Raw genomic sequence first — 13,594 nt, 5'->3', positions numbered from 1 at the left:
ACACACGCACAATTAAAACCAGGAGGCAGGAAAAGAGGAGATTAAAAAAAGATCCAGTGAACAAGTGCAATGAACAGAAAACCATTATAACATGGTAGATATTAATCCAACTATATCAATATCATTTCAAATATCAATTTCTAAATATACCAATTAAAAGACAGAAGCTGACAAAAAGAGTTAAACTAGACATCATTAACAGAAAAATAGCCGGGAAATGCTCAAATCTTTAGGGATTAAACAACACACTTCTAAAGAACTTTCAAAGAAAAAGTTCAAATATTTAAAAATATATATATGTAAATAGATTTAAATATATTCTAAATATTTTTTAAAATATTGAATTAAATGAAAATGAAACACAATGTCAAAATTTACAGGATACAGTGAAAGCAGTGCTTACAGGGAAATATATTGCAGAGAATGCATAAATTAGACAAAAAGAAAGACCTGAAATAAGGTTCACCTTTAGGAACTAGAAAAAGACGGGCAAGCAGAAGTAAATAAATAATAAAAATTAGAGCAAAAGTCAATGAAATTGCAAAGGGAAGACAACAGAGAAAAATCAGTGAAATAAAAAGCTGGTTCTCTGAAAAGATCAGTAACATGGGTAAATTTACAGTTTACTTCTGAGGCTAATCAGAAATAAGAGAAGACACCAATTATTAACATCAGAAATGAAAGGGGGATTAACAAGATTTACTGTATAGTACAGGGAACTACAGTCAATATCTCATAATCTATAGTGGAAAATAATCTAAAAACATACATGTAACTGAATCACTGTGCTGTACACCTGAAACTAACACAATATTGTAAATCAAGTATACTTTAGTTTAAAAAAAAAGAAAATGAAAAGGGTCTCTCACTACTGATCCCATGGAAAATAAAAATATAAAAAACATTATGAACAACTTTATACCCAAATATTTGATAACTTAGATAAAATGGAACAGTTCTTTGGAAAAAAGAAAAACAAAAAATCACCTAACCTCACATAAGAAACAATCACCTTAACAGACTTGTTATCTACTAAAGAAACTGAAGCAAAAATGGAAAATCTTCCAAGACAGAAAGCACTAGGCCCAGACAGTTTTACTGGTGAATTTTTACCAAATATTTAAGAAAGAAATTATACCAATTCTCTACAGTCTGCTCCAGAAAACAGAAATAGAGGAAATAAATCCTAAGTCCTGTGAGGCCAGCATCACCCTAACACCACAACCAGATCACAAGTTTTCAAGGTCTGTCCCTGTTGTGGCACAGGTAAATACCTTACTCCTTACTGCCAAATACTACTGCAGTGAATGGATGTACCACCTTTATCAACCGACGGACATCTGGGGTGCTTCCACCTTCCGGCTATTATGAGTAACACTGACACGAAAATTTGTGTACACGCTTTTACGTGAACATATTTTCAGTTCTCTTAGATGGACACCTAGGTGTGGAATTGCTGGCTCATTCGGAAACTCTACCTGAAGAACTGCCAGACTGTCTCTACACCAGCGAACCACTTTACAACCCCACCAGCAATCGATGGGGGTCCTGATTTCTCCCCACCCCCCAACCCTTCTGATCATGCCTTTCTGACTACAGCCATCACAGTGGGTGTGAAGTCATCATGGTTTTGATTTGCATTTCCCGATGGCTGAATGTCTTTTTATATGCTTATCAGTCATTTGTGGATCCTCTTTGGAGAAATTTCTATTCAAATCCTTTGTCCATTTAAAAACTGGGTTATTAATATTTTTACTGTTGAGTTGTAACAGCTCTTTACAGACTGTGGATCCTAGATCTTTTGATATGATTTGCAAATATTTTCTCCCATTTAGTAGGGTGTCCTTTCATTCTGATGACAGGGCTCTCTGAAGCACAAGGTTTACATTTGGATGAAATCCAGTTTATCTATTTCTTCAGTTGCTTATGGTTTACGTGTTATATCTAAGAAATGGTTGCTAACCCAAGGTCACATCTCTGTTTTCTTCTAAAAGCTTTATAGTTTAGCTTGTACATTTAGTTCTTTAATCCATTCTGAGTTATATTTATACATGGGATAGAATACTAAACTTTCATGTCTCTGACCATCTTATGCACGTTCATTTTACTGTCTCTCTGGGCAATGTCTGATCGGAGGCAGGGAGGTCTACACCTCCTGCTCACGATGTGTCCTGATGTTCATGCGTACACAAGGTTTCTTCCTGTGCTTTGTGCCTCTGGGTCCGAGTCACCTCAGGTAGTGTGTCCACAGCGGGAAGGCTGTTCTGGGGTCAGGGGAGGGTCCCTGCAGGGCATACTGGTGTTTGATTTGCCACTGCCTCTGGGGCGTTAAATAGACTAGAACCTCCCTTTATGCCCCCTTCTTGGTGTGATTTCCAGATCACACAGGTCATGTGACTGAACCCCAGTCCACTCTGGGCAGGCCTGTGGCCATACAGCCTCCGAGGAAGACTGTTTCCAGCCTCAGAGGACAGGCCAAGATTCTAAGCCCTTGGCCACTCACCTGTGCATTCCCTTGGGTTTTCTCTGGGCCCCTCACTGGAGGTGTACATTCTGAAGCAGCTTGACTTTATGTTCGTGTCTTAGTCCCAACCCCTACAGGCTCAGGCCCAAGGCCCTGTCTCTAGTCAGTATGGCCATGAAAAATCAAGTCCACCAGGCCAGTGACCTTCCAGCCCAACACTCACTGCTCTGGTTGTTTTGTTTACTCTTAGATTTTGGCTCCTGGGGACTTGTCTTACTTTCTTGTGAACTTCCTAGTCACATACTTTAGGAATGTTTCACCCAGCATTTCAAAACGTTCAGCGGCAGGAAGCTGCAGATGCTCCATGTTGCTGGAGAGGAAAAGTGCTTGACAGAAAGATGACACGAAACAGCTGGCACTGAAGCAAGTGCACGCTATGCGGGAGAACTTGGGCCCACAGCAAGGACAGAGCTGACCTGAAGGGGCAGCCCTCCACCCTGGCTTCTGGGGGCTCTTCTCCAAGAGGGGCAAACCCTGCACAGACAAGCAGTTTCGAGGCCAGGGGTGAAGCCCCAGGGACAGCACACTGTGGGTTTAGCTCCAAGACACAGACCACTGCCAAGGCTGGTCTCAGCCCACGCTCCCCCTCACTGGGAACCTGGCTGGTTGTGTGGCACCTGTGGGAGTCCCTGATCTCGCTGAGCCAAATCATCCTGCAGTGGACATGGCTCTGAGACAGCACGTAAAGCCCTGGTCCTGGTGGAGGAAGATGGCCCGGCCACGTCGAACCCTCCAGCCCGCGACTTGCTGGACAGCACAGTGAGCTCTGTCACGGCGGGCTTGGGAGGGGCCTCCCAGGAGGCAGAGCAGCTCTAAGCCAACCAAAGAGGCTGCAACACTCAGTTAGGGCACCTCAGGACCACTCCTGCAACTCCATGACCCAGCAAACTACTTCCCACTGACTTGGCAGCTGTGTGCTGAGGGAGGTGTGGAGAACAGAGCCTGCCGGAGCCCAGAGGCCTGACTTCACAAGGACCTGCCCTCCCTCACTTCCACCTCGGCTCCCAACCGCCCTCCTGGTCAGCATCTGAACCCTCCACCCTCCAACCAGTTTCCTTCCTCTTCTGGGCAGACTCTGAGCTCCCATTGGACACTGAGCCCACTCAGCGCAGCCTCTGTACCACCTGGCCCTCATGCCTTTGTCCGGGGGCCTTCCCAGCAGCTCCATCCATCTATCTTCTCACTGGGAGCAGCCTTTCCTCTCCTTGGAGCGGCAGCTCCCAAGCACAGGGACGGGGTTCTGCAGCCCTATGGAGGGCAGGCACTGCCCTGCCGGCCCCTGCTGGCCCCTCCCCGGGTCTCCCACACCCCATGCAGCCTCAACCTACCTTTCCACAGCCGTCGGAGTCATGCTGGTCAGGGAGGGGGCACCTGGTGTGGCTTTGGACCGCTCTGTGAATCGAGAGTCGAAGGCTTTCATAGGTTCAATCTTGGACGGGGTGGTGAGCACAGACGGTGACAATGCAGCAGGAGTCGAGGTAGCGTTCACACTGGGGGAGGAGGTGGAGGGCGCATCAGCACAGCTGGCGAAGGCCCGGGGCTGGGTGTGGGTGACCCGGAGCCCACCTCCACAATGTGAATATAGCCACTCCACCCCGACCCACTCTGACCACCAGCTTTCCTGCTGGGTCTGACGGGAAGCCCTACAGGGGCCAGAAGCCATGGGGCCTCCTTGGATCACATCCAGGCTGACCACCCTCCCTGCTGCTGGCCCTAGGCTGGGCGCCCACAGGGATTCCAGACAACCCTCTCTTCCTCTCTCAGGACCTGTCCTTCCCCAGACACTCTTCCCCCAGGGGCTCTCCTCCCTAACTGGTCCAGCTGCTCTTTCCTCTTCTCTTTCCTCAAGGGGGAGGTGACACCAGAGCCAGAGGTAGGAGGCCGCGATGAAGCTAGGCCCTGTCTCCGATGCGGGAGAATCACTGCCAGTGTCAGCGGCATGTGCCAGGGCGGCTCAGTTTGGGCTGTTTCCTCAGGAGCAGGTCAAAGTGCCCACCCTGCTCCAACTGCTCAGGGGTCTGCTGCTCCCCCAGGTCAGCCTCTATGGGCTCCAGGTGGAGTGCTCCTAGGGGCCTTCCTCTCCCAGCCTAGGCACTCCCTGGGGGTGAGGGCCCAGCAGTCAACCCCCTGCAGACATCTGGGCCTAGCCCAGTGTGTAACCCTGAGCACGTGCTGGGCAAATGCCCCAAGTGCATAGCTCCCGGCTCAGTCCTGCTCACTGGTCCTTTCTGACTTCTAATTTGGCCTCCAGGTGATGGTCAGTGAAGACTCGGGCTCCCCAAGCAAATGTGCTCTGAACAAGGGGAGTCCTGGCCACCGCACACCAGCACCCTGCCTGAGACATGGGGGTGGCCACGCTCCCACCAGGGCTGACTGGCCAATGGGGCAGCTGATGTGTCGCTGGCCGGTCCCTACCCTTCGCAGCTGACCCTGGGACTGCATCTCCCCCAGGACTGGAGGTCCTCAGGGCCCGGAGCATCAGACTCACCTGATCAAGGCCTCCCTTCTGAGCAGGCCCTCATCTGAAACCAAGCATCTTTCTTTTAACTGAAGAGGATGAAGCATCCCTGGAAGTGTCCACACCAGCCCTTCCCCCGGGGACAGCAGCAATCCTTGCACCTGCTCACCTGTCCTTACTGACAGCATCGCCCGCAGGCCTGGCGCCCGCTGTTGCCACAGGCTCTGTGGGAGGCTTGGAGGCGCTGAAGGAGACGGGGGTGCTGGAGTCCAGTGGCAGCAGCTGCGGACCACTATGGGAGGTGAGCATGGTGCCCGCCAGGGAGCCCGAGAGCGGGATGCTGTTAAAGAAGGCCGTGGAGAAGTCCCTGTTGCCAAGAAGGAGAGAGGTCAGCCTCGGCCGTCTAGCCCCTCACCGAGCCCTCACACTTTCTAAGCAATGCTTTTTCTGGGTCCACAGGCAGTGTGTTTTCACGGTAGAATGCTCATGCAAGTTACAGAGAAGCAATGAAGAAATTAAAATCACTTCATACACTGTATTTCATTAGACCGAAGAGGAGCTGGTACTCACAAAGCACTAAGAAAGAAAAGGGCTGCTACCAATAACAGTTGGACGCCACTGGTCATCACACACCCCGACCTCCAAGGTGTTCATACGTGCAATCGCACCTCACAGGACACAGGGCAGGCCTCCCTCCTGCCACAGGCAGTGTGGGCATCCCACAATTTACCTAATCAGCCTCCCCCGAGGAAGGAGCGGAGGGCCTCCCAGGTCTCTGTAGCAGATACTGCTGGCCCAGGAGAGGAGCCTGCGGTGTGAGTGCTGAGGGCCCTGGGGTCACTGCCTGGACCACGGCGGTTCCAGCAGGCATGCTCAGAACAGCGTCTGCTTGGGGATGCCAGCTACACATCACCCCACCGCCGGGATACATCCCTAGAAGGGACTGCAGCAGCAAACGGAATGCTCACAGATGATTTTGGATTTCTGGTTCTAGAGGGCCCTCCTCATGAGAGTGCCATCTCTGCACACCCTCTGCAATTGTTACCAAAGTCTTGACATCTGACAATCTGGTAGATGAAAAATGGTACCTTACTACAGCTTTAGTTTATTTTCTGCTGCAAGGCTGACATTTTTTCATCTGGAAACATCTGATTCCCCTTTTTGTGAGCTGTTTGTGGACATCTACCATGTACTGTTCTGTTTCCTTACTGGTCTTTGCTATTGATTTACTGGCTTTAAGGACAACTTTGAAAAGTTCCTACATGAGCAGGAACTATTTTGCCCAGGATGTTGTGTTTTGACCCTCTATCATGTAACTGTCCTTGCCAAAAATGTTATTTTTATGTGGTCTAAATTTTGTAGAAAAGACTTTATCTCTGAGATTATAAAAATGTTCTTCTATGGAATATTCTAAAATTTTGAATAACAAAAAAGTTAAAAAAAATCACCTCTGAGCTGTACAGAATGTTGTTCTCTGAAAAATTTCTGATCTGTGGAAAATTTTAAGTTGTGAGGTAAGGCTCCAGTTTTGTTTCCTCAGAGTATCACATAGTCCTGACTTCATTTACTGAATTAGATAACAATTCATCACAGGTGCAAAATATTTGAGCCTATTTCTGGCTTTTCCATTGTGTTTCACTGTTTCGTCTGTTCATGCATCAGTACCTTAGTTTTAATTTCTATGTTGTAAGCTTTAATTTCTAGTGGGGCTAGTCTTCCGTGATTTCATCTTCTTCACAAATACTTCTGCTACTTCTGTTTGTTTTCCACATAACTTTGGAATGGGTCTGATTCTGAAAACTCCTGTGGTTGCTGTATTGGCTCAGGTCACATTTACAGGCTGAGAGACAACTGTCACCTTTGTGATATGGAGTCACTCTAGCTAACAAACGGCATGCATTTTTAGTGACTTCTGTGAACTGTCTTCTAGGTCTCTCAATGGAGTAAAGTTTCTTCTTCATAAGGATAACCCCCTTCCTTGTTCCATCAGGTTCTGTATTTCTGGAAGTGACTTCTTCCTTTATATCTTCTAAAAGTGGTTGTGCGAGTTCGTCTCATTATGTCCCGTTACCTGCTTGTCTCCTTTCACTGTCTACGGCAGTCCCCAGCCGATTTTCTTGTAGGTCACATCATCTTTAAAGAATGACACACTTACCACTTCCTTTCTAATTTCTTTCTCTTGACCAACTGTATGAGCCAGAACATCCAGAACAACGTTACATTAATCACAAGAGTAGACGTCTGTTTAGTTTGTAAATTTAATTTGAAGTAAGATGCTTTATCGAGTTAAGCAAGCATCCATCTACTCCCATTTAACTGAGTTTTAAGTAAGAGTGATTTGGATTTAACAAAAATGCCTCTTGAGCATCTACGGAGATGATCATACAATTCATTTATTTTGATGTATTGATGCGTAGGAGTAAATTCAGTGTCCCAAAATTGTTTGAACCACTTTTTCTGAAATAAATTTTATTTATAGTGTATTAGCATGTTAGCACACTGGAAGGTTCTGTTTGTTTTTATTTTATTCAGGATTTTGTACTAACATTTGGAAATGAGATTGATCAGAAATTTACCCTATCTTTGTCACATTTTCACTGTGAAATTTCAGTATTGTGATCATTTCAACATAAGATTTTGCAAGCTTTCTTTTTCTACGCACTACATATTTCCAATAGTATTAGAATAATCTGTTCCTTAAACATTTGTTAGAATTTTCCCATGAAGCTATCATACCTCATAGTCTGGTGGCTCCTGGCAGATTAAATCTCTGACAGTGTCCTCTATTTCTTCTATAATAATTCACCTGCACAGATTTTCTTCAGTTTTGGTAATTTTTCTTTTCTTCAAAATCATCGACTTTCAAAGTTATTTTAACAGAGTTCAGCAAAAAGTCTTTCATCCTTTTGACCTATTCTTTATCTGTGATCATTTCCCACTTCATTCCATTTTAATTATTTGCACCTTTTCTTTTCTTTCTTGATAGCCAAGCTAATAATTAATTACCTATTCTGTTGCTACTTGTTTTAATCTAGGAATCAGGAGGGCAAAAAAGTCTTTAAGACCAAAAGAATCAAGTTCTGGTGCAGAAACATGTACCCCGTGGCAGAGAGTGGGCTCAAGGCCAGGCAGGAAGCCATCTACCACCTGAGTCCTCAGTCAGGCCTGGAAGGATCCACAGAACCAAAGTGCCACCCTCACCTCCACCAGCTCCACACCATCACCCCCCACAAGCTCTGAGGTGCTTGGGGACAGTAGCACCCTCAGTCTAACTTGGTCCTGATAGAAGGCGGGCCGGTGGCACCACCCCCACAGGTTCACAGTCGGGGAAGCCTTGACCAGGTACAGCCACTCTGTGGAAGGGTTGGGGAGTGGGCTCTGCCCCTCCTAGGCGGGTCTCTGCCCTCCAGGGCCTTGGCGCCTGCACACCTGACATGCACATCACATGACTGCACATCTCCTCGGACCTCTGGGAAGGCTAGGAACAGCTCACGGAGGAACCAGTGCAGAGGGCAGAGGGCTGTGTGTGGTTCCCTGAGCAAACGAGTGAACAGGACGAGTCACCTTGATGTGCAGTTTGTCCCTTTCACACAGGGCCTTATATCATTTAACTCAACATACCTCATTTTGGGGAGAATGACCAATGCAAAGCAAGCCTGACTACAGATGCCAAGACAGTCGCAAACAGCAACCAAGTCCCCGACCCCACCCCTCAGGGAATTCTACCCTTTGCCCAGCAAGTCCGCTCTGGGAAGTGTCCCGAGGGAAGTCACAGGTGTACTGAGATTCTTTCACAATCTGAAAACACTGGACCAGCTACAAGTCCACATGGTGCGTTCACAGGCTGGGCACCTGGACAGTCAGCAAGCTGATGCTTCAGAGGACTATTTATTGAAACGGACACAAGGTCGAGATATAGGAACAAGTGGGAGATAGATACCAAAATGTTAACAGTGACCACGTCTGAAAGACTGGATTACGGATAATGTTTATGTCCTTTGGGCTTTTACCACTTTAAGTAATGCAGATATACTCCTTTCATAACCAGAAAGAGGAGGCTATAAAAGGGAGAAAGAAACAGAAGCGACTCAGTCTGACTTCTCTCTCTGGCGTGGACAGGCTGGCACTGTGGAGCCCGCAGCACCGTCACATGTGCACGGGGCCCTGTGGGAGCCGAGGCTCTGCGGCAGCTGGGAAGCGGGGCTCCACCACGCACTTCCAGACCCTACGGGTGAGGCTGGCCCCAGGGACCGCAAGATCTGGGCATGACAGTGCTAACTGGAGAAAGGACAGGAAGACCTCCCAGTGAGGCCACAGAAAGCTGGGCGAGCGGACCAGTACCCGGTGTCCAGCTGTGCGATGCAGAGGGGCGTGATTCTCCTCCGGCCGTCTGCCGTCCGAGTCTCAACTTGCTTCTTTAAGAGATTCTGGCAAAGGAGAGTGACAAAAATGAATGGGAACGTGTCTGTCAACTGTCTCTAAATACCAAAAAATAAGGCTTCGAATGAAATGTATTCTAACCTCCCTTCCTGTGGCCTTTCAGATACAACTAACCCAAGCGGCCTCATCACAGAACAAGCGTTTTATGAGGGAGTGTGCTTGACTTCCCGCAGTGATGCAGTGAGGACAGAGGCTCCCCACTGAACCAGCTCCAGCACCTCCTGTGTCTCCGGGCTGCACCCAGCCGGGTTCCTGGGACAGCAAGCACGTGCCAGGCTGGCCTCCCCACCCACAGCCACGGGACTCAACAAGGGAGCTCACAGATGAGACTCGCACTCCTGTCTCTCAGCTGTGATGTGCACTGTCTTTCACTGAAGGCTCGCAACCAAGAGTTCTGGTCACATGGTGTGTACGCGTCACTCGGGAGGCTGAGTGCCTGCACGAGCCCCTGACGTCTCCTGTTTCCGTCTTCCCCACCCCCCAGGGAAACATGGACTTCCAAAGCGAGAAGGGGGGGCCAGCAGATGACCCCAAGGGCAGAGCCTGAAACACAATGCTCTCAGTCCCTGCAGTCTCTAAGAAAGGCTAGAGGTGAGGTTTGGAAGTTCCGCTAGGAGCAGCTCCTTGAGAGCTCCAGGGACCAGGCAGGCCTTGGATGAGGTGCCTCAGGCCCCAAGGTGGCTCGTCCCAGGTCCTGTTCACCCTCCCCAGGACACGCGTCTGAGCCCTGCTGAGACCCCCTATCCCCTCGTGCGGTCCCAGGCCTGGCGCTCACCTTCCTGATGTCCTCCAGACTCTCCCCGTTGACAACTCCAGCCACCGCAGCCGTGGCACCTGTCTCCCTGGCTGCTGTGCCCCCCTGGCCCAGCTGCTGCCTCCGCTGGTACTGGAGCATCTCGGGGTTTTCAATGACGGCTGTGGAAAGCTGCGCCTCGGCCATAATGGCCAAGCTCTTGCCGTAGGTGGACTGGTGGATGCGGCTCTAGGGGAGGCAGAGAGGCGTGGCACTGTGCCAGGGCAGGCAGGGCCCAGAGCCCTGGACACCAGCTCCCCAACTGTCCACCCTGTTCTGCCTGCTGCTGACTGGAGACACTGGGGAGGTCGCATACCCTCGCTAGGCATCTACAGCCTCGCGTGGCTGCAAATCAGGGAGACCGTGGAGCCGCCAGGATAACACCTGTGGCAGATCTGGTGCTGAACAACAGCAACAGACACACACTGAACTGAAATGATGACACTCAAAGTTCTAACGTAAAGCTCTTAACTCAAGCCACAGACCCCAAACTCGTCTGGGAACCAGACCTTGAAGCCCAGAGCCAGCTTTCATTTCTCCTGCCTGTGCCGTCAGTCTGTGTGGTTGGAGGTCTCTATGGGGCCAACAGTCCCCAAGAGCAAGGAAAGGCCTGGCGCACAAACCTGGGGGGGGTGTCTTTCTCTGCCTCCGCTGACCCCCAACACATCCTGACTCCTCCCTCCATCCCCCCAGGTCTCAGGAGTCCTGGGCCACAAGCCAGACCCCGCGTGGGCAGGGATGGGGCCCCAGCACGCAGAACGGCCCCTATGACGAGGGGCAGACTTGCTCAGGATGCCAGATGACTGATGCAGAGGGGTGAGCAGGACGACTGCCTTGCAGGAAGGATGCTGGGTGAGGAGGCCTGGGACCTGGCCCCCTGGAGTCTTGAGCCATAATTTGCTCCTCAAACACAGGGCCTCTGCCTCTACTTGCTCCCGCACAGGCCCCCCCCAACCCCATGACTCTAAGCAGGGAGCGGGCTCGGCACTCCTAGGACACCTGATGACACTGACAGGCGGGGATAAAACCTGAGGCTGAGGACACACTCATCCTTCAGATCAATGGACAAACGACTGTGAGGTACCAGGCTGTCCAAGGGCCGGAGCAAGGCAGGCCCCGCCCCTGAGGGTGCACATCATTGTGGGTGGTCCCCACATAGCCTATGTGGAAGCTTCACCAAGGGCAGGGCGGCTGGCCTGCTCTGGGCTTCCCAACACGAATGCGTCCTTCGGCGTATGGGTGACGGCCTATCTGCAGGCTGGCTGGCATCCGTCCGAGGGAGGTGACACAGCGCCTCCACCAGGGCCTGGTGGATGGGCCCGGGCCACTCCATCTGGGCACAGCACAGTGCAGAAGCGGCCTGGCCCAGAGGCTGCGGCGGTTCATGCTTTTGTTTTCAGACCCTCTGAGTCACCATGGCCTCAGCAAAGGGAGGGTCAGACTGTTTCCCGAGGCTGTTACTTCCTCAGTGAAACAGAGCAGCCCTGCCCTGAAGTGTTTTTTATCAGTTCAGTGAAATCCTATGTGCAAATGCACGGCCAGGGTCTGGCCTGGGCAACGTCGTCGGGACAGGATGGCAGGATGCTAGTGGGGCCCCCAGTGTGGCTGAGCAGCAGCTCAGGAGAGGCCCAGGGTTCTGTTCTTAAGTCTAGGACTGATTTCTGACCAGAACAGAGCCTCACTTTAAATTAATCTATCTTGTGGAGAAGATCAAGGATTATCACAGATGAGAGGCAGATGCGGGAACATTTCAGGAAACGTGTCCGTGGGTCGCGAGAGGCATCCTCTCAGGACGCGAGCAGCACGCAGGCCAGAGCTGGGGTGGGGGCGCTGCCTTCCTACCTTCTCCTCCTCGCTCAGGGGGTCTCCCAGCTCGTCCTGGGAGAAATCCAGGAATGCCACGGAGCCATCCATAGAGCACACCAGGATGCCTAGCCCATTCAGCGTCCTGAAAGAGATGGCCATCAGCGGCCGGGCTCCAGCCCCGCAAGATGCGGAGGATGGATGCAGAGCTGGGGAAGAAGTGTGGGGGCGGGGGGTGTGTGTGGGTGGGTAGGGGTGACAACTGTGTCCAGTCCAGAGAGCTCTGGGGCCTTCAGTTCTCAGCACATGTACAAAGTATCTCTCATCATGTGTTTCCAAAGAGTTTCCATTTTATTTGTCTCATTTTTGAAACTGTGTTTTAAAAAACACGAGGGAGTGCACGTCCGAAAGAGGCTGCTGAGAAGCACACAGTGGTCTCTACACCTGCACTGCTCTGATTTGTGCAGCAACAGAGTGAAGTGGGACCAGGGCCACGGCGCTCCACCCCCCCAGACAAGTACCAGTCTGTCTGGGCAGCTGTTTCCAGCGGCACATCCCAGTGAGGCCGGGAGCACAGGAGCTGGCCAGCCGCCCTCCTGAGTCACTGCAGACCGCACGTGGGGTCTGCTCTGGCAGCACACCCGGGGGCCCTAGCTGCCTGGCCCTGACCGCATCCCAGAGACCCTGAGTGCTGGCACGTGGCTCCTCCTTTCCCAGACCGTGCACTGCAACAAGGACCCAGCTTACCAGGAAATGTCCATGATGGACTTGTCAAACAGCTCGTGGATGACAACCAAAGGCCGTTTCAGACACGTGAGCTGGAAGGAAAGCGGCGGCAAAGGTGATCGAAACGAAGGCAGCCCTCCGCGTCCACTCGGCTCCCTCAAACCCCGGACCCAGGGGCCCTGGATGGAGCTCTGTCGACACAAAGGACAGCCTCAACTCTACTCCGGCAGCCACTGCCCAGACCCAGTCCGGACGTGTGTGCTGGCAGGGGACATGGCTGTACACACATGACCAGCAACAGAGAAGGGGGTTCTGGAAGGTCTACAGAGCAGGGGTGGGATGCCAAGACCTGGGCAGGAGATGAGGCAGCAAAGGACGCTCCCTCAGAGGGAACTCAGCACCCCTTCCAGGCTGAATTCGGGTACACACACATCCCAGGCTCAGTGGAACCAGCTTCCTGCATTACACAGGTCCCTTCTGCAAAGACTGTGTGCAGACAGTTCACAAAACCAATTTAAGCTGTCCTGATCCAGATTCCAAACTAACCACCATTAACATTCTGATGACTTACACAAATGTCTCTCACACACTAGTGTCTGCTCACCCCACTGACAAGTCCTGGGCCACATGACAGTGGGCTTGGGGTGGGGGGGATGCTTGTGAAGGGCTCCCAGCAGGTGCTGTGGAAGCTTCTGGAAGGCTGGTGCAGGGAAGGAGCTGCAGCCACCCCAGCCCTGAGGAAAGAGCTGGAGTCTGAGCCGCCTGGAACCCACAAGACGCTTGCCCTACTGTAGTTCCACTTCTGGGAAAAACCTGCCCTGCCCCCGGTCCCATAGACGTGCCTGCAGAC

The 13,594-nt window shown here is 51.1% G+C and overlaps 1 protein-coding gene across 6 annotated transcripts in view; it reads right to left on the bottom strand.

Moving 5' to 3' along the window:
• The window catches only part of LOC105095240 (protein HIRA), a 55,825-nt gene that overhangs the window by 16,071 nt on the left and 26,160 nt on the right, over positions 1 to 13,594 (bottom strand). For 5 of the 6 annotated variants that reach the window (XM_031443211.2, XM_031443214.2, XM_031443213.2 and 2 more), the window contains 6 exons: positions 12,766 to 12,935; positions 12,058 to 12,163; positions 10,198 to 10,404; positions 9,324 to 9,409; positions 5,152 to 5,349; positions 3,853 to 4,014 (listed from right to left, as the gene is read on the bottom strand). In XM_031443211.2, coding sequence (XP_031299071.2) covers positions 3,853 to 4,014; positions 5,152 to 5,349; positions 9,324 to 9,409; positions 10,198 to 10,404; positions 12,058 to 12,163; positions 12,766 to 12,935 — 929 coding nt within the window. The remainder of the gene's footprint in view (positions 1 to 3,852; positions 4,015 to 5,151; positions 5,350 to 9,323; positions 9,410 to 10,197; positions 10,405 to 12,057; positions 12,164 to 12,765; positions 12,936 to 13,594) is intronic. The other variant, XM_031443212.2, reaches the window with a different exon arrangement.

The sequence above is a fragment of the Camelus dromedarius genome, chromosome 31 (assembly GCF_036321535.1).
Source record: "Camelus dromedarius isolate mCamDro1 chromosome 31, mCamDro1.pat, whole genome shotgun sequence".
NCBI classification, from domain to species: Eukaryota; Metazoa; Chordata; class Mammalia; order Artiodactyla; family Camelidae; genus Camelus; species Camelus dromedarius.
The sequence above is the reverse complement of the archived record's forward strand: the minus strand, read 5'-3'. Positions and strand labels throughout refer to the sequence as shown.